Raw genomic sequence first — 22,120 nt, forward strand, 5'->3', positions numbered from 1 at the left:
CCATTTCCTTATTGCATTGGGGTGGCATTGAGAATGAATGACCACATGCTTACACATCCGATGTGCATTGCATTAATGCTTTTTACTGCAGTGCACACTGGAATGGATCCTTATAAAAGGGCTCTTAAAGCCAGACACAGTCAAGAAACTAGTATTCTTATAAGGTCAGTAGTGCTAGGCCCTATATTTGTCTCAATACAGACTTTCTTTATGCTTTAGTTAGCTTCTAATGGTGTCATATGAAAGTCTTTTTATTTTGGTTCGCAAAGTACTAGACATTTTCATGCATTAATAATAACTGTACCTGATTGCTTTCGGTCTGCATTCTACAACCATGTACTGAACTTGGGCATGGAGGGCTGAATCAAATTAGTCCACTTGAATCGTAAAAATATATTCTTAAATTTAGCATAGCTGGCAGAACAATAGCTATGTCTGCTTTTTATATACCGATACATCAAAAGCTGCATATTCCTCATGCCAATCATACGTTTATCGTTATACATCTCTTTTATCTGTTGCTCATTGTTTTGTGAGTTTGTTGGCCCACACCACACCCAGGGAATTCTGTACATACGAGGGCGCAGGGACAGATTCTGCAGGCCTTCTAGGAGAAGAAAAGTGAGCTCTGCTATTGCGTCACTAAGATATGCAAAGCATGAAAGGTAGTTAGTTAATACTTCACACCTTTTGTTAGCAGAGAATCTTCAGTACATTTGATAATCACACATATGGTGCACACCCAAACTTCACAGGCATTCTGTAGCTCGGAACTCCGCACACTGGAAACATTCCCACATACAGCACACGTTCGTGCATCACCCACTGGACAGATTGCTACCATTATCCAAGATGGTTAGAAAAGAGATCATAGAAATGGGAAACTAATGATGTATTTCTGTGTAAATAAAGTATAAAAATATTCAGAACAGCATAAAAAGTGCTAGGAATAATAGGTAACATTACACTGACGGTAATGAATGATGGGCACCGGTCACTTTATTGGAGATTTTTTGTAGATTTTATGGCACTAGTGTGTAACAGGAGTTAAAGTGATACTGTACACGCTGTCTAATTTACATTGTACCTTCTCTTTCTGTATGTGGATGATGGCACTGTAATTATTTTAATAAAAAAATTAAATAAAAGTACCTTTTTCCTAATTGATATTCTGCTGTCACATGACCCAGATCTTCCCCAGCCTGTCTGCAGGGAAACATAAGCAGGAGGGGCTTCTAATCCTCTGCTGCTGGTCACATGTTCAGAATATAAATGAAAAAAAAAACAGCCCTTGGAATACAGAGTAAAAATAAATAATATCAGTAAACTGTTTTAAATTGTCAGAAAATATATATTAGAAATCAAATTGTTATTATTTTGTGGAAATAACATGGTATGGGTGGATTTCTGCCAGTCAAAGGCTGGGTCGCCCCACCAGCCTGTGTCTTAGAATAAGAAGGAGGTGAAGCCACCATTAATCTACATGTAATATCATGCCCCTATTGATTTGGGCATGGAGGAAGAGGGAGGAAGTGGGCTGTCATTTCAAAGGTACTGAAGCCAATACACAAATCTATTTTTAGGTAATGGGGGAAGCCCACTACTAATTTACACTGCCACAAAAGAATAGTTATCTTTAAAGTGTTAATAAACCCATAACAGTAAAATCAGTCTGTATATGCAGTAAAACATGCTCAGTATACTTACTGTGGAACCTAAGGGGTTAATCCTCCACATTGTGTAAAAAGGCTGTTTGACCCGGTCCTCTCTGATGCTCCCCTTCTTTTACTGTCCCCAATCCATCTGCTGATAGAACAGAGCCCTAGGAGGCACTCTGCACATGCTCAGTTTGGCGTGTATTGCAAGAGAGTTTTTTTTTTTTTGGGAGGATGCATGTGATCAGCACAGGGCAAATTAGCACTGTCCAGACAGAGGGTCAGGGGTCATGCAGCTTCATAGGACAGTCAGAGAAGAATGGAAACTCCACCTACAAGCTTTAACCAATGCTCAGGCGGACATGGATAGAAGTTACAAAACTGCTATATACTGCTGATGATAAAAGGTATTTAGCAGTTTATATTTACTCAAATAATTGTTATGTGTACTGTGGGACACAGATACAGTGAATACAGGCTCCTGGGTTTAGTAACACTTTAAATATCTTTGTTAAGGATAATAATTCTTAAAACAATAGTTTACTTATTCATTATCAGCCAAACCAGGTGGTTTTGCACTACCTATGCTGATATCATCGCATATATGAGCTTCCCAATACTTTGAAGGTCAGTGGACATCTTTGTGGATATAGAGCCTGGAATGCAGTTGTGCAAAGTTAAAGTCTTTCATACAGTCCCTTCTGCTGTCCTATATATCTGTTTGGCAACCAAATTAATATTATATGTACCCACTTAATCTATCTCAAACTGGGCTACCAACAACCAAGAAAGAAAATGCTTATCTACCCATGCATAGGCTTGTTAGTAAGGGTGAGTGTGTGGAATGCATTTCTAATGTGACCTTGTTTGAGGAGGCCACATTGCACCTATGTTCCAAGGGGGCTTAAGAGCCTGGTCATTTAGATGCCAATATTACAAAAGTGGTCATGAAAGTTCTTGATAAAGAATGTTTTTGACAGCTTTTAAAATGTTTGGCATTTACTTTTAAGGCATGGCAACACATTATGTGGAGTTATAGATAATAGAGCAATGAGACTTAGTTAGGTACTCCTTGCTGTATTGTGAGTCCCAACATCCATTTTTAAAGCAAACCCTTATTTGATCGAAATGCGATATTGCCACCTGCATACTTCATGCATTTATCTTTAACTTTTCCCTAACTATTCCTGTTTAAGTCTGGTCTCTAAAACAATTGATTGGGTCTCAGGTCAGAAGTTCACCACTTGTGTTCTCCCTTTTATGTCAGTGTAGATTTTAAATTGTCTGAGCCTATCTTGCATCATTCTTAGTAAATGAATCTGTAAGTAACAGAGATTTCAGTTTTGAAATCATAATGCGTGAACAATGTGAAATTTAAAACACAACGGAAAATGGAGGCCCATTTGTTTAGCCTTTTGTACTCTCCCACGACTTACTGGATTATATAACTGGTGCCTCTGCTTTTATAAAGTGAATATTAGGTTAAATAGCTATTTAAAGCTAGTTAAGAGGATTAATAAGAAAATTAAATATTTGTTGGACTTGACAAAAGGCTGAAAAACGCAATCACTCTATTGTAGAATCACATATGGGTTACAGCCTGCTGTTTCCATTGCTCAATGTAGTATTAGATAAACATAAGTGTCAGGTTCGCTCTGCTGTTTATTAAATGTTAAGCATTAATAATTACAGAACATATGTACGTAACTTTAATGCAATCAAGCACTTCAAAATACTCCCCCATGCCATGTCTCCATGTGCCATAACATAGTCATATACTGTTTCCATTGATGCATTTATTTTCTTTCTTTTTGATGGACATTTATGGATTCACCTGCTGAAAGTTTCAATTGCTCCATTTTCTCTAAACCTTGTACACACAGTCGGACATTCCGACAACAAAATCCATCGGATTTTGTCCGAAACTGGTGTTGCAGACACACGGTTGGACAAAGTTGTCGGAAAATCTGATCGTTCGGAATGTGATGACGTTATTTAGTTATGACGGGACTAGTTCAGGCTAGTAGCCAATAGCTTTGGTCTAGGAATTTGATCTGAGCATGCGTGGCACTTTGTCTGATCGGAATTCTCTATAAGTGATAGGGCAAAGTCCGATCGGATCATGTTGTCGGAAAATTTTTATATCCAGATCTCAAACTTTGTTGATCGGACATTCCGATGGAAAAAGTCAGATGAAACCCACACACGGTCGGATTATCCGACAACACTGTCCAATCGGACATTTTCCGTCTAAATGTCCGACCGTGTGTACAAGGGCTAAGAGTCAATGGTTTAATATTGCTTTGTTCATTATTTACTTACATTTGGTGCAGAGCTGTGAGATGTGTTTTATATAAAATACTGGAAAATTATCTGTTACGTGTACCTTTTTTACTCCTCTTCAATACATGTATGTTGGGAAAAAAATGTACTTTCCTCCACGCCACTCTAAAATATACAGCAACTAAAAAAGTTGCCTTGTGTTGCCATTGTTGTCATTCATATTAGATAATCCAAGATAGGACTTGCCCATCTGCAAGAGCATTTAGCATGTTCTTGAGGTGTGCCACTGTTTCTGCTGTGTTTAGATGAAATAGGGGCTGGAGGTCACTGAAGAAATTGTAGGAGTTGAATAAGCTCCATTGGGACCAGCAACAGTTGCCCTCAGTATTAGTATCAGTGACAGCAATAATAACCCTCAGCATTTGTGTCAGTGATTACAATGACAACCCCCAACATTGCTGCCAGTGGCTGTAATAATAACCCTCAGCATTGGTGTCAGTGACTGCAATAATAACCCCTAGCATGTTTCAGTGGGTGCAATATTAACCCCAAGCACTGATGTTAGTGGGCGCAATATTAGCCTCCAGCATTCATTTCTGTAACTGCAATAATAACCCTATCATCGGTGTCAGTGTCTGTAATAATAACTCTCCACATTGGAGTCAGTGACACAAACATAACCTTCAGCATTGGTGTCAGTGGCCACAATAATAACCCCTAGCTTTGATGTTGTGGCCACATTGGTGTTATGGCTGATCTGTGTATTCTGGCAGCAGGGGAGTCTTTTCTCTAGCAGAATACAGCGACACAGAGGAAAAGATTCCTACATTCACATGTGTGGATGGGGGAATCGGTTATTTATTTTTTCAACAAAAAATACTGACCCATGTATGGCCAGCTTTAGTGGTAGTACTATCAATTCCGCCCCTTCTCCAATCTAATTGTCGGGCACTACTGGGAGCTGCCACAGTATTACACAACAGACCCACCAGACTGATGATAATAAATTATGTCCCATCTTTGCATTTGCATTGAAAAAAGAGTTTGCTTGAATTATGTGAATGACCTGACACAGGGGTGCTGTGTAGTTGCTAGTACAATTTCCGAGAGGTAGCACACTCATGTACCCACTGGCACCATCAATGGTTACAGGTAGAGCCTGGTGAGTCAGTCCCTGGCTTCTTGTTTGTCAGACCGTGTTGTCGGATAATCCGACCGTGTGTGCGCTCCATCAGACTTTTTCCGTCGGAATGTCTGACCAACAAAGTTTGAGAGCTGGATATAAAATTTTCCAACAACATGATCCGATCGGACTTTGTCCTATCGTTTTTGGTGAAATCCAATTGGACAAAGTGCCACGCATGCTCAGATCAAATTACAGGACCAAAGCTATTGGCTAATAGCCTGAATGTAGTCCCACCGTAACGAACGCACGTCATCACATTCTGAACAGTCGGATTTTCCGCCAACTTTGTCCGACCGTGTGTATGCAACACCAGTTTTGGACAAAATCCGTCAGAAAAAATCCAATGGATTTTGTTGTCGGAATGTCTATCCACCTTATATGTTCCAGCAACTTCTTTTGCATTCTCCCAAATATAAAACAATATATCCAACAGGATAAATTGAACCCCTTATAATGGATACATTATGAATATAGAACTGAAGTGTAGAGATATCATAAAATGCACTACAGTCCATTTACATGGTTTTGTATGGTACATGTTCACATCTATGCATTTTTCAGCTGGTGCCTTTTTGAAAAGGGTCAGGGACTTGTTTTTCCGCAGCAGATTGTGTTTTGCATGTGATGGTCCTGCACCAAAAATGCATTTTTTATGCGTTTATACATGTGTTTCAAGTTTTTTTTTTCCTCCATAAAAAAACGGTGTATAGCTGGTTGTTAAGAAGCAGGCCAGGAAGCCAGCCGCCGTGTACTTACAACCGATGAATCAACAGCTGAATGTAAGAACAACAATTACCGGCAATAAAAGAATCAACAAAAAAACTACGTGGTTAGGGAGGGAGGGGATGAGCGAGTGCCCCCCGCGAATGATACCAGGACACATCTCCTCAATGTGGGGGGTGCTTTGGGGCAGGGGGGTCTCTGCCCCCCCAAAGCACCTTGGGACATAAACTTCTTCCTCCACAACCCTGGCTGGCAGTTGTGGGGGTCTGCGGGCAGGGGGGGCTTATTTGGAATCTTGAAGCCCCGGATCCCCCCATGTGAATGAGTAGGGGGTACCCCTACCCATTCACCCATAAATGAGTAGACACAACACAAGTTTTTTAAAAGTCCTTCATTAAAAAATAAAAATCCAATGCCAATCACGATGCCTGTCCACCATGCCAACCCAACAAAAGAAAAAAAAAAAAAGCTCCCACCATCTGGGTTAAAGTACATTTGTTTAAGTTGACAATTACCACCAGTGAATGTTTGGTGAAAGTCGCTTTCACAGTTTTTTTTAAATATGTTTGCAATATACAGTATGTGTCATTCATTTTCAGGATCCACAAAATCTTTTATATGACTATTGTTCCATTACACTTTATTGCGGAGCACACTGTTTGAGGTTCAAGAGCAATGGCAAACTTATGGCTTGGGACCAGCGTACAAATATTTGAACATTTCAAACTTAAAAATGATGTTCATCAGCTTGTAGCAACCTGTAACCTAAACGCTTTTCTTAGGTTACCCTTTGGCACATTGCTAAAATCCAATTTCACACTGGTTTCAGCAGGAAAAAGCACTATATTGCTCTTTATACAGTGTTACATCACAGAGCTTATGCCATGATGGCATGTTTCACAAGTCCATCATTTTTAGTGTTTACTGTTAGGAACAATGTATACTCCATTCTCTTTACTCCCCTAATTCTATGATCTTCCTTCTTGTTTTGCCAGGAACCCAGATGGTGATATCAGTCCCTGGTGTTACATAGCCGAGCATGAGGATGGAGTGTACTGGAAATACTGTGACATTCCAACCTGCAGAAGTAAGATCGGAGAGAACTCCTTCTTAATCCTAATTTTCTTGTTGGAGATGTGGGAATTGTTCTAGGTCTTTTCTTTTATGTGTAGTACAAGCTCTGAGCTCAATAACTATTAGACACAAAATATTTGAAATGCTTTCAGAATGGTGACATCACCGTGACTTTGCATGGTTTTGTTTGGAAAGCCAGCTTCACGGTAGGAATATATATTCATATACATCTGTAGGAAATCTTTAAACTATCTGTAGGAACTTTGGTACATTTATTATATTGCATATATATATATATATATATATATATATATATATATAATTTTTATTTATTTTTTTGCTTTCCTTTTTTTAGATGTGGTGGCTACATTGGTTTAGACTTTTTGGCATTTTCACCTGTTCATCTGGCAAGGAAGTCTGTTATGTTTCAACTTTCTTTAACAGACCAAGCTGTCCAGAAAGGGTATAAGTTAGAGGGTTGAGGCAAGCCATTTAACATTGACAGGCAGTGGCAGCCCATGCATTAAGGGCACACGGGCAACACCCTCTCTCTCCAGCCCCCCCCCTTAAGTATAATGGATAGATTCGTGCACAGTATGAATCTATCCATGGCCGCCGCTGCCAACCACTATTCAAGCATCTGGCCCCTTTTCGTACGTCAGCGCCTGAATTACAGCAGCGGAGGTGTTTTTTTTAAGCACCTGATTAGATAGCCTCTAATAGGCTTAAAAAAAGATGGACTTGGAGCGCAAAGCATTGCACTCGCAGTCCACCTAGATGTGTTAGAAAAGCAAATGAAAATTGCCTCTCCGCCATACAGAAAGCGCGGGTATGTTAGGCGGTTCCCAATTGGCTGAAAACATAGGCGATCCTATTGGATGCCTAGGAGAAGGGGGAGAAGGGGAGAAGCACGACGGAAGCCATCATTATCTCAGAGGAAGACGCCATCCTGTTGCAGCCTGTCTCCCCTGCCCGATGATCCCTGCTGATCGGGTAAGTGCCGGTGGACCGGCAAACAGTGAGGGGTGAGGTGCAGGGGGGGTTGTGAGGTGCCAAGGGGGGGTTGTTTGCTGCCCCCCCAAACAAAAAAAACTAGCTGCCACTGTTGACAGGGTTGCTTACAATGGTCAGCTTTTCTACATTTATGTAAAACCTTTATCTTATCGATGTAAGGCTATGTTTCAACTAGTGACAGCCTTTGCCTCTCTGAAATTTATTTGTGGTGGTGTCCTCTATACAGAGTGGAGACACTGAAAGAGAACGTAGATGCAGCACTCACTACGGGAAGCCTCTGAGTCCAAGCAAGGAATCTGCCCACAGGTGCTCAGGTTCAAAGTGTCCTCTCACACTCCAGATAACTTCAAACGAGGCAAAAGAACTGGCAACTCTGTTATCCGTGTTGCGATTTTCTTTGGCTACATAGCAGTAACATTAAAAGAGCTAATGTGTTTTGGCAAGAGCAATAATCATAGCATATAAAATGACAGGACTTTTTCACATATAAAAAAAAAACCACTTAATTAGTCAATTAGGTACCAGTTCTTAAAAACAGAGTAACAGGAAATAAGGAAAGCGGTTCTGGATGTCAAAGACTATTCCAATATACAGAAATAAATGCATTAGCTTCCCTTTAATGTCAATGCTATGTAGCCAATAAAAATCGCAACACAGATGAGTTGCCGGTTCATTTGCACCATTTACAGAGTGGAGACACCCTAAGATGGGATTTGTAAAATGATATAAAATACATTGTTGTTTTGGGCTTCATTCATAGTTTCAGTGCACAGCTAGCAAGACAGAAATGTGTTTTGGTCAAATAGATATTAGAGAGATTTTTGAGGGGTGTTAAATTGTTTAAGATTACCTACAGTATATATGAAATGTTCCTACATTTAAATCTGGTACCAAGCGTTTAGAAGTACGTTACAAGTCAGAAGAACAAATTTCACCACTATCTAGGCCATGCCTGGATTTACTAAGGGATGACAGATTTGGCCCCTACTTATAGTCAATAGCAGATATTCAGATATTATAGATAAATAGCTCTCCACTGGAAATCACAAAGTTTACTCCATACTTTACCTGCATTTTATGACTAATTTACAAACTGTAGACCACAGTGTGGAGCCTTCTTGGTGCTAGCTGATTTGCTGTTTGCCACATGAGTGAAGGAGAAGCTGGTCACATGACTTTAAAAGGTCACGTGACTTTGTCGGAAAAGAACAAGAGCATGTAATGTAAAGTTGTTAATAAACTGACAAAACTGTATGCATTATACCTATCTATGCAGCAGGTGGCGATGTGGTATTATAGTGTATAGTTGATATAATGATGTAACAGGATGTATTGTCTATCTATGTTCAATGCACTTGTTTGTGTTCTCTTCCTGTTTTCTGTCTACATGATGTAAAGCAATGATAAAGCTTTCCTCCATGAAACTAAAGGTGTTCTGCTGTACACAAGTAGCTTCCAGCCCATGATTTCAATACTCTGCACAATAGACTAGGCATCCCTTGGCAGTTTTTTTCTTATTACTGTTCATTCTTATATTTCAGTGTGGCTTTGCATGTATCTGGGTCCTAGAACAAAAGAAGCTCTGAGGACATTTCTAAAGCACAAGGTTGTTTTTTTTCTCGTTTTTTTTAAGCCTTGGTAAGGCCATACCGCTGCTTTAGAAATGGGCTCATTTGTCTTTATTTTCTAAAGCGATGGTGCAGCTTTGTACAACAGCCACAACATTGCATTGGAAAGGAAAGGGGTTTTACCAGTAAGGGTCAGGGCTTCGAAGGAATGTTTATGGTATGTCTGGTGACATTTTTATTAGTGCTATGGAGTCTAGCTTCACTATGGTCGTCAGGGAAAAGTGCATAACTATTGACCCTTGCCTGCAGCAGCCACTCATTTTAAAAGGATCAGGCACTTTTAAAGGAGTATTTATGGTAGCATTTTTCAATGAGGCTGCATATACAGAGGATTGATATGGCTAGAGGATCTAAAGCATTAAAGTGGAGGGCCACCCGAAAAAAAAATTGCATTAATAAAATAAAATAATAAAATAAAATAAATAAATAAAAATTTCACTTACCTGAAACGCTGTTGCTAGGCAGTCTTCCTAATATGCCTCTTCCTATTCCGCGGAGCTTCCTCCTCTTCGGTGAGCTGCCCTGTTGCCTTCTGGGACATGTGTGGGGCCATTCACAAAGCACCGCACGACTCGCGCATGAGCAGTAGGAAACGCCAGTGAAGCCGCAAGGCTCCACTGCCTGTTTCCCTTTGTTAAGATGGAGGCGCCGGCAGCCGATCCGATGGACAGATCGGCTTCTGGGCGTCTAACATCGCGGGATTGTTGGACAGGTAAGTGTCCTTATTAAAAGTCACCAGCTACAGTATTTGTAGCTGCTCACTTAAAAAAAAAGGATTGACCGGAACGCCCCTTTAAATATTGCCAAGTTGAAGACCTTGGCAGCCATATTGGAGAAATTGGTGAATGCAGCAGCTGGCACATGCACTGGCAGTGATAAGTGGGTTACACTGAAGTGATAGTGAATGAGCATAGTAATTAGTAAAAAGACAAGTGGTTGTGGTTTGTGTTATCGTGGTCAGGGTAACAAATTCAACTGGAGTGAGGGGGGTGTTTTCTGTGAGTAGGAGAGTAGAAATTAGAATGGATTACTGCAGTTCTAAGGGGCTTCTCACATGGAGTTGAAGCATAGGAATAGTCAACGAAAAGAAATTCTGGAATCTGTTCTGTTGTGTACAATATTACATTTTCGTGGGCTACTGCTGTTTAAAGTTACGGTCTGTAAATCTTTGACTATTGGAATCATTTTTGGGATTGTGTTCTCCCAGTGTATTGGATATTATATAAAGCATGAGTTATGTCTTTGTTTTCTAAATAAGTCAATAATCTCAAATGTATGATGTGAATCAGTATGGTAAGAGAAGACTGTAGTCTCTGCCCCTTGGTTGTTTATCGTTTTTAGCACTCGTTCCTTGCACCCTGCCATATGTTTTACTATTTCAAATAGTTAAAGAAATGTTGGGTTCCTAATTCATAAGCACAATGTAACTATTATCTAGAACAGCCGTTCTCAACTAGGGTACAGTGAGTTGTAGATACAATTGCTATTAGGGGTTTCATGAGAACTAAACTTATTTCAAGGGTTCCTCCATGTTAAAAAGGTTGAGAAAGGCTGGTCCAGAACATATTTTTTAGCAGCTGAAAATGCTACGCCTTTAAGCATTTGTAATGAACAATATACTGGGTAATAGTGTTTTTATAATAATTATATGCTCTACCAGTATCTTTACCAAACATAAAAACAAATAAAAAATATAATGACTCATTAATAAGAATGCATTCCCGCTTATTGCCCAAATATGACTTTTTATTATGTTCTCTCACCACACCTAGGGCAGATTCAAATAAATAAAAGTTCTATTTCTGCCTACGCTCGGCTGTTATAACTAATACATGTAAACTCCAAGATTAGTAGATTAGTCTTGATCCATAAGCCCTCACTGCCATTTTCATCACTTTTACTACTATGTGAAGCTATTAGCTTTCAGTTGAATGTGGTAACCAGTACCAACTCTTTTAATTGAACACAGCTCAGACATTGGAGACTGAATACCTTGTGTGCACTCATTCTGTATTGTGTTTCCTGATAGTGTGAAGGGTAATACAAAGTGGTTGATTTACTAATGGCAAAAACACTGTGCACTTTGCAAATTGCAGTTGCACTCTGCAAGAGAAGTTGTGTCAGAGCTTAGTAAATGAGCAGAAGCTCTGCTGACTTCCATCATCCAATCATGTGCAAGCAAAAACTCATTTTTTTATTTTCCTTGCATGTGATTGGGTATTCTTTTCAAAGTGAAGCTTTATCTCATTTACTAAGCTCTGGAGTGACTACATTTGTGGAGTGCAACTACACTTTGCAAAGTGCACAGTCTTTTTGCCTTTAGTAAATCACCCCCAAATTATGAAGCACCCTTGCTGCGGTCATAGAGATTTTTTTTGTCTTTAAGCATAGGATTAGGCTGCATTTTAGCTCTGAAGTAGATTTTAGGTAATTTGACTTTTTTTTTTTACATTGTAGTTGTCTTCAGGCATAGCAGTCATTGGCTAAATAAAGCCTGCCATTGTTGATTTGTCAGAAATTGTAGCGTAATTCTGCAGTTTAATTAGTGAATAGGTATTGATGTGTGCAAAGTAAGCCAAGCATATTTATTTTAACACAGAAATAGCTGTGTCCAGTTTTACTGGCTAAAACCATTACTGCTGTTTGTGCAATAAAGAAGTTCGGGTTTCATTGGAAAATCACATTCTTTTCTATATGATATCCCTGTGTGTTCATTGACTTTTAGTAGGTTTGATTGAGTGCTGTAAGACAAAATGATTGGGCAGGAATGACAGATGAAATACAGCCACAGATCTATATATGTTAATTAAGCTTTCTATACAGACATTAGTAGGGGGAAAGAGCGGATGTGTAAACCACATGTCATACATTGATCTATTAAAGTAGAGTCGTCAAATTTAGTTTGTTTATTTTCCTGCATGTAGAGCGTTTGAGGCAGGATGGACATTCATGATTGGAAACCAGTACCAACTGTGAGTGGCCGGAGCCGCGATATCGTCACTCCAGGGCATGCGCGCGGAAGATTTCATTCCGGCCGGTCGGCCACTGCCGGGTTTTCAGGCCGAGAATCCCCTTGTGCGCATGCGCCGCTGCAGTCAGCGGCGCATACCGAGGGGAATATCTGCTAAACCGTACAGGTTTAGGAGATATTTTTTTTACCCACAGGTAAGCCTTATTATAGGCTTTCCTGTAGGTAAAAGTTAAAAAATTGAGTATACAACCACTTTAAGTATGATATGACCCTTGCTGAATCAGAGCTAGAGTTTTCGAATTACCAAGGTGTGTGAGCTTTTAGGTGTGACTCAACAGGGAGTGTGCCAGGCCTTTGCAGAAAGACCACTATTTCCAGGTCAAGAGCAAAAGTCCTTCTATAGAAAGCTGGCAGAGGACAGGATTTTCAGCTCTCTGAGCTATGACTGATTCCTAAAGAAAATAAACTGTCAGTCCTAAGACTTCTCTTGAGACATCTTTTGGTTTGATGCACCCGGAATATATAATGACAATTTAACCTGGAAGTTCCATTAGCCTTTAAGATGTGTCTTATTAACAGCTGGAATAATTAACCTTCTATAATGATAGTTACAACGATGCATGTGTTTAGGAGTGGGCAGGGTGGGTCACAACCTTCTGAGTACACCTTTACAGAAAATCTGTAAGGTGAAATTACACTGGACCCCCTCCCGATCCCCCCCCCCAGTCCTGTTATACAGAAGTCCCGTGATCACCTGCTGTGACACATTTGGTTTGCGCTTTACTGGTCCGGGGATTTGAAATCCTCAAGGCTCAATCTCCTAAACGTGCCTCATAAAGGTCTATATAGGAGGCATTCTAATTGGTCGGCACCGTCACATGGACCAATCAGAACCCGTATTGCCCATCCTGGTAGCACTGGAGAAGAGGAGAGAAAGCTGTGGGGATTTCAAATTCCTGGACGGTAAAGCGACGAGCCGATGTCTCACAGCAGGTGATGCAGGACTCAGGTACAGCGGGACCCGGGGGCATGGGGAAGGGTCCAGTGTAAGTTCACTTTACAGATTTTCTGTTCACTTTAAAGTGATTGAAACCCCTCACCCATGAAGTGACTAGTATGAAGGAATACACTGAGATGAAAGAAACCCTCCTACACAATTTGTATTTGTTTATCTGCTGCCATTTCTTCTGAAGAGTGTTCTAAAAACACATAGATCAAAGGATTTTTTTCTCAGCTCCAGGGGGCAGAGATCTGAAGTCTTATCAGTGAGGGGAGGTCTGAACCCTGTTTGGAGGGAAGGGACACAACTCCTACAAACAGTATACAGAAACAATGCAGAGTTGTGGCTGTCAGTCACAGACTGTGTGCTGGAGCTCAACTTCCCCGTCGCCTTTTTATTCTTGGTATTGGGAATACTTGCCAGAAGTGACTCATGCAGATAACAGAAGACTGAGGCAGCAGAGAGAAATCACACGTAGTGCTTTGGATAGGTATACGTAGACAGTATAGAAGAATGTGCGTTGTTCATATTTCATGTCTGAGATCACTTTAAGCCCTTGTACACACGGTCGGAGAATCCGTCGGAATGTGTCCTATCGGACCGTGTTGTCGGATAATCCGACTGTGTGTGGTATGCATCGGACTGATTCCGTCGGAATATCTGTCGGACCAAGTTTTCCAACTTGCTGGAAATATTTTCCGACAAACTGGTCCGATCGGACATACTCCGATCATGTGTAGAGAATTTTGATCGGACAAAGTGCCACGCATGCTCAGATCAAATTCTTACATCAAAGCTATTGGCTACTAGCCTGAACGTAGTCCCATCGTAACGAAATTACGTCATCACGTTCTGAAAGATCGGATTTTCCAACAACTTGGTCCGACCGTGTGTATGCAACAGTTTCGAACACAATCCGTCTGACAAAATCCATCGGACAAAATCCGACGGATTTGGTTGGCAGAATGTCCGACCGTGTGTACAAGGGCTTAGGCTGTGCATAGACAGGCCAACCTTGCATGTTTAACAAACATGAGAGATAAGCCTTTTGACACTTTAGCATAGATCAGCAATGTTAAAGTAAGGGTATGATCATTCTCTTTTCCAAGGGGAAGAAGGAAACATCCAAAAATGAGAGAGGTTTTTAAAAACTTTGTATTTGCCAATGATAACAAGCTCTTTTGTTGCTCATATGTGCTGACTGTGACCAGTAAGAGCAACGCAAAACTGCCCATTTATCTAACCATGTACAGTATGTTATACATAAATTATACATAAATTACCATCAATGGGGATGGCCAATAGAGGACATAAGCCCATCCACATAAAGCTTAATAGATGCTGGTGACACATAGTATGGCCAAACAGCATATAAAGACTAAAGGTAAAAGTATTTTTATGGAGACAATGAAGGCACACCCCTGGGAGACAGCCCAATGCTGTGCACCACTTTACGGCGAAACGCGTAGACGTGACGCACAAGGGCTCAATGTACAAATTATATCATTTCATATGATTTTTATATTGTTTTGAACACTGCTATGATATTGCATTTTTCAATAAAATCTTTTTTTCTACTTTCCTATTTGCTGCCATGCCTTAAAAGTCCAACCTGTTGATATCTATTTGGTATCTTCTTTGTTTTCCCTTGATACATTACGGATGTGGCATTGTGGGTGCTCCCTCCTTCCTATTCCTGTGCTTCCCAATCTCTAAAGATGGCCCTACAAGGATTGAAATTCAGATGGTCCAGCAGGAACCAGCCGAATTTTGATCCATGTATGGGTAGGCTGGTTGTACACAAGTTGATATATCGATCAAATTGTGTACAACCAGCTTGTTGTTTTTTTTTCCTGAACGATCAGTGCCACCAGCCATAGTCGGTAACACTTGTCATTGTATTCTGACGGCAGTAAAGTCTCTCCACTGTCAAAATACAATAGCTCAGTGGGAAGGATTCCCCCATCCACATCGAATGTGTGGATGGGGGAATCCGTTCTTTTTTTTTTTCATTTAACCTGCTGGTTGAACAAAATAAAAATGAATCGTCTACGCCAGGATTAGAGAGTATGTAAACCCAACATTTCATATTCCTGATATGTGCCTTGTGCCTTGTACATTGTACTTTCAATTCTATGTTAAACTGAATGGGTTGTTTTACAAGGTGATCGTTTACAATCACTTTAAGTGACTCTCCCAGTTAATGAGATATCCTCCTCTGCAAGGAGGAGGATAGTGTTGCATCATTTTTACCCTGAAAAGATAGTGATTTAAAGTTTTCTTTTACGTTAGGTGTATTAAAATCCCATCTTCTCCCCAGTTTGTCATTGCAGATTCAGCAAGTGTGTTCTGAGCCAAATCTGTGACCTCTCTCAACCTTATTTGTTGTGCGATGGCGATAGGGTGGGATGAGGGATAATGAAACACTCCCTCACTTGGAGATGAACATGATATGTCATTTAGGAATGTATTTCCACACAAAGTGAAGAGTTTACGCTCATGGTTTTACAATGGTTACTGCTCATTTTCTACAGAAGGTTGTTATATTTATGGCTGGCTAGGTATTATACCCCCTTCATCGAAAACTGCATACATCTGCCAAATTGTAGCCTGCAGCAGTTTTGAACAACTCTCCCTGCTTTGTATTCATTATGAGACTACAGTGCAGGTTTTATATTCCAGGCGAGACTTATCAATTACCAAACATTCAGCAGTTTCAACTCTTTAACAAATCATTCCCTGCAAGTGCGTACTGATCTGTAATTCAAGGGGTTAAATTGTTCAGGGATTTATGCTATTAGTGTAAACCTATTAATATTCTGTTCTTCTTTCGATTACATTATTAAAAGCTCTGGACCCTGTTAGAGGGAAAAAAAAATCCTTTCACCTATTATTATGATCCACTTCTAACGGATAACTTTTTTCAACTTAAGGTGTGACTCTAGCACAAACCTATTTTGGCTTTGGTTAGAAGGGGGAATGCTTAGAGAAAATGTCAGGTTTTATTGCTACCTGTGTCCTCATTGGGAACATTTCTACTCCATTAAACTCATCATACTCAGTACAATCTTTGTACAATATCTTTTTGATTTGCCACCAGCGATGTAGTGCAAGGTACTAACTGATTGGATACAAATTAATTGGATATTAAATAGGGATAGAGGATAAACGGATTTTAACGGTGCACACAACTAAATTTTAACTAGAGATGACAAATAAGTCGTTTTATAATTTTTAATAAATTTTGAGGTTAAAAAACATAACATAAACAGTAAAAATGTGTTACAGTGGTTCACAAATATGGTGGTCTGAGCTAACTGGTAAACTTGAAGACATATTGTTGCACATTAAGCCGACCTTGGGTTAATGTGCAACAATATGTCTTCAAGTTTACCAGTTTGCTCAGACCACCGTAGTTTACCAGTTTGCTCAGACCACCGTAGTTTACCAGTTTGCTCAGACCACCGTAGTTTACCAGTTTGCTCAGACCGCCATAGTTTACCAGTTTGCTCAGACCACCGTAGTTTACCAGTTTGCTCAGACCACCATATTTGTGAACCACTGTAACAAATTTTTACTGTGTAAATGTTTTTTAACCTTGAAATTTATTAAAAACTATAAAACGACTTATTTGTCATCTCTAGTTAAAATTTATTTGTATGCACCGTTAAAATCCCTTTATCGTCTATCCCTATTTAATATCCAATTAATTTGTATCCAATCAGTTAGTACCTTGCACTACATCGCTGGTGGCAAATCAAAAAGATATTGTACAAAGATTGTACTGAGTATGATGAGTTGTTCACAAATATGGTGGTCTGAGCAAACTGGTAAACTACGGCGGTCTGAGCAAACTGGTAAACTTGAAGACATATTGTTGCACATTAACCCGACCTCGGGTTAATGTGCAACAATATGTCTTCAAGTTTACCAGTTTGCTCCGACCACCATATTTGTGAACCACTGTAACAAATTTTTACTGTGTAAATGTTTTTTAACCTCAAAATTTATTAAAAATTATAAAACTACTTATTTGTTATCTCTAATTAAAATTTATTTGCATGCACCGTTATAATCCATTTTTCGTCTATCCCTATTTACTATTTATCTCTGGGATGTGGTGCCAATTTCTAAGGGTGGTCTACCTCTAAACCGGACCAAATTCATGTTGTTTACATAAATTAATTGGATAGTTTATTAACGTCCTAATATTACATCATTTTGATGAATATAAAAGAGACTATTATCCCACGTACACGCGGTCGGATTTTCCAACGGGAAATGTTAGATGTGAGCTTGTTGTCGGAAAGTCCGACCGTGTGTATGCTCCATCGAACATTTGCTGTTGGAATTTCTGCCCACAAATGTTTGATAGCAGGTTCCCAAATTTTCTGCCAACAAAACTAGTTGTCGGAAAGTCCAATCGTGTGTACACAAGTCTGTCGCACAAAAGTTCACACATGCTCTGAATCAAGCAGAAGGACCTGCGCTGGCTATTGAACTTCCTTTTTCTCGGCTTGCCATACGTGTTGTATGTCACTGCGTTCTCATGTTCGGAATTTTTGCCCAACATTTGTGTGACCGTGTATATGCAAGACAAGTTTGAGCCAACAACCTTCAAACAAAAACCCAAGGTTTTGTTGTCGGAAAATGCGATCGTGTGTACGCAGCATTAGATTGATTCTCTTCTGAGCAGGGCCCTCTTAAGCCTCTTCTTTTTGATTGTATTATAACTGTGTTTTCTCCCTTTTATATTGTAAAGCGTTGCGTAAACTGTTGGCGCTATATAAATCCTGTATAATAATAATAATAATTGTACGAATATTCTACAATTACAATATAATGTGTAATGTGATCAAGAAGAAACCACAGGAAGTTACAGGATATCTCCCCTAAGTATAGGGAAATCCTACCTGTTACGGTTGCCACTGGAAAAAGTGTCCCTAATTGAAGGTTTTGCCTCTGTTCCTCTGTTTGGGGGTCTATGAGAAATGGCCCTATCCAAACAGGATGTTGCACTAAACCTGTAGTTAAATAAAAGAACCAGAACCAACACTAAGTGTAAGAGTGGGATTGATAATCGAGTTGGGAGTGCCTCCTCCCAGGACAAGGCTTCTGTGAACAGAGGGCATTCTCTTCCTGAGAAATTAACCAGTAATATAATCAAAGTAATTGGACGAAGAAGAACTGATGCAAGCAGCATATAACTTTAACCATAAGTATATAGGTGCACACCAGTATAGAAATAAACAAAAGCTTTATATAGGATGATATTAATAACAATACATACATTCACTGTACAAGCAGATATTATCAGCAAAAAAACGGATAGGAGTCCTGGTGGAATTGTGCACATATACCCGGGTATATATATATATATATATATATATATATATATATATATATATATATATATATATTGTTATTAATAGAGATACCTCCACATGAATGCTGTAGCAAAGTTCCGCTGCAGGGACCTCAAAGAATGATGTGGTGTCTGTCTTTGTGTCAGAGACCTGAAAAGAAGGTCTGCAGGGATGAGGAGACCCTCCAGCCATTACCCAACCAACTTGGAATGCAGTTCTAGTTATCTGGCTATAAGTGTCTCATCTGATTAATAGCATGGAAAGGACATGTGGCTGAGCCATTCTCTTTCTCTCCACTTCCCCCTCCCAGGATATTTTCCTCACAACCCCCTAAGTCAGAAAGCAATATACATAATTATACATTACAATTTGATACTAGCAGCTGAGAGTAGAGGAAAGCAGATCCATACACCTGTTTTTCTGGCAATTGTATATTTTTTGATTGCCCTTCACTTTGACACTTATACAAAAAGTGAGAGTCTTCCAAAAGTGATATGGACAAAGGTTCTAAAACCATTCCCTACCCTACTCTGTGATAGTTCAATTCAGACATTCAGGTATAGAGGGAGTAATAAAAGCACCTCTACTCTTTGAGTAACAGAGTCACTTTGAAGCCCAACTCCAAGTACAACTTTTCCTGTGTTGCTTTTTGTTGCTGCTGTGTCCTGGCTGGGGTCTTAATTTTGGCTTGAGCTATACTTTAAATGCTTTCACTTTTCAAGAAAAGAATAAGATACAATTGTTAAATGATTATATGAATTGCTATTAGTTAATTAAGCATCAGATTATTTTAAAATAGTATCTATCTTGCTTTTCATTTAAACTGGTCTTCTTTAAGTGACGGTGTTTCGTCAGATAAGGCAATTTTGTAACGGAAGTGACGTTCCGCCGTTGCCATCTTGCTACACCCCGCACTCCTCCACAGTAAGGATACAGTGAGAAAGCGGCAAGTGGACATCTTGTTACACCCACCAGTCTGCATTTCAGATGTATTTTGTAACAGCAAACTCGGCTTATATAGTAAAATTCATTATTTTTGAATCCATAATACTGTTTTGATGTTGATTTTTCAAAGCACCGGTGTTCTGTCAGATTAGCAACCCTGTGAGATCAGCAGGCTTGCCGCTGCTTTTAACATCTAAGCAGTCAGACGGATTTTTAAATAGTGTATTTCACTATATAAGCTCAATTTACTCTTAAGAAAACCTGTGAAATGCAAGACTCCAGTGGGTGTAACAAGATGTCTGCTTCCTGCCTTCTCACTGTATCATTACTGTGGACGAGTGTGGGGTGTAGCAAGATGGTGGCATCGGAACATCGATTCCATTACAAAATCTGACAGGTCGCCAAATCTGACGAAACACCAGCAACACAGCTCTGACAGAACAGTTATCTAAAGCCAAAATATGTTTGTTTTGTTTCTTGGATAGGGGCCAATAAAACCTCTGTCTGTGTTTCTTGTGTGTGTCCTGATAGGATGTATTCCTTTTATTTCCTTTACTGAAACCACAATGGAAAGCCAGAGGAAAACTCAACAAAGTGAGGGGAAATCCCCATTTAGAGTCATTGTTATTGTCACTGAAACAAGTGTTCCCTTTGGAAGGTTTCCCTTGACCTTCCCTTCTGGATTATTGGGTTTCTCTTCCTATCTTGGTGACAATGATAATTAGAATAAATAGAGAGTATCAGTCTCCTCAGTGGGAACACAGCCATTAATAAAAACCTGACAGATGTTCTAACCCTTCCACAAAACTAAAAGCAAACCTTTGGCTTTGGATATACCTTAAAGTTGATGTAAACGGATTCATGAAATTTGACCTGGGTACATATATCTGTAGTGTTTACTTATCTCTCTCCAAAGCCCTAAGTCCTGTGTCTTTATGTTGCTCCATTCTTCTGTTATCAGCATGGTAACTTCTGACAAGTTCTCAGAGACGGGAGATAAAAGTAGCTGGAGATTTGTGTCGGGTGGGTGCTATAAATAGATTTGCAGAGAGCTTGTCTATTCATAGCACAGCTCTGCACATTCCTTCCTTCCTCTGCCTATGTGGAGGGGGTGTGTCCCTTTCCTTCAATCAGCTGCCACACAGTGCATGCCCAGACTCCACACCCACAGCTGAAAGAGGAAGAAAAAAATCTAGCACGGTGTGCACTTTCTAAACAGTAGAAAAGTAAAAAAAAAAATTTAAACTGATGACAGCAGATATACAAATAAAATGTATATAGGGAAATTAGTTTTATCTCTGTATATCATCTGAGGCTGCTCATTTCACTGGGTATAGGGGAGGGTTTATATCCACTTTAAATTAAAAATAAAGTACAAACAAAAAAATGCGAATGGCAGGCTCTTTTTTGCCATGTCTCTTCTGCAATAAAAAAAAATTGCCTTGCACGGTTGCAGCCTTCCTTAGACTACACTGATTTGCGTACGCACAGTTCAGTGTCTGTTCTCGGCACACCTCGGTAATTGAATGAACAGCCATGCACATGCATGGAAGTTACATCATGCCCCAGTTGGTCAATCAAGGCAAGCCAAGATCTACCACCCAGGAGAAGCTGAGGAGAAGATAACAGTGCTGGTGAAGGCTCTTGCTGATGTTGCATCATTGGAGCGGAGGTGGAATTTAGTTCCACTTTAGTAAGTAAACCTGTAATGAACCTGAGCAATGGAAGCAGAGGTTACCTTCAGTAAAAAAAAAAATCGATATCAAAACAATCAGCAGGTTCTGTAAGCTGCTGAAGTTATATGCAAATGTGTACTTTTCCTTGAGCTTGGCCTCGGCCCTTCCTGCCTTGTAAGCCTCTCTGATGGTCATTGAGACCACCTATCATGATAAAGAACTAAAATCATATAATAATAATTTCTGAATTAATGTGGTTTTCTAAAATGTGCAATCTTATTTCTATGTTGTTTTCTGACAAAAAAATAAAAACACATTTTAACCGCTTAAGGACTGCCTTCTGCACAATCACGTACCTGTACGTGGCTCTTTAAGTGCCCAGCCGTGGGTCGCGCGCACGCCGCCGCTGGCCGCATGCTCGCGACCCGGTCCTGAGCTCCGTGGCCGCGGGAACCGCGGACCCGATCGCAGCTGGTGTCCCGTGATCGGGTCACCGAGCTGAAGAACGTGGAGAGGTATGTGCAAACAAACCTCTCCTTGTGCTTCCTAGTGTGGCTGTCACCGATCGTCTGTTCCCTGTTATAGGGAAAGACGATCAG

General features: G+C 40.0%; 1 protein-coding gene across 1 annotated transcript in view; it reads left to right on the top strand.

Moving 5' to 3' along the window:
• KREMEN1 (kringle containing transmembrane protein 1) overlaps nucleotides 1-22,120 on the top strand; it is a 234,155-nt gene that overhangs the window by 115,193 nt on the left and 96,842 nt on the right. Inside the window, exon 3 of the mRNA XM_077462082.1 lies at nucleotides 6,843-6,934. Coding sequence (XP_077318208.1) covers nucleotides 6,843-6,934 — 92 coding nt within the window. The remainder of the gene's footprint in view (nucleotides 1-6,842; nucleotides 6,935-22,120) is intronic.

This window comes from Lithobates pipiens, unplaced genomic scaffold (genome assembly GCF_037356315.1).
Source record: "Lithobates pipiens isolate NorthernLeopardFrog02 unplaced genomic scaffold, aLitPip1_a1.2 Scaffold_3, whole genome shotgun sequence".
Lineage (NCBI taxonomy): Eukaryota > Metazoa > Chordata > Amphibia > Anura > Ranidae > Lithobates > Lithobates pipiens.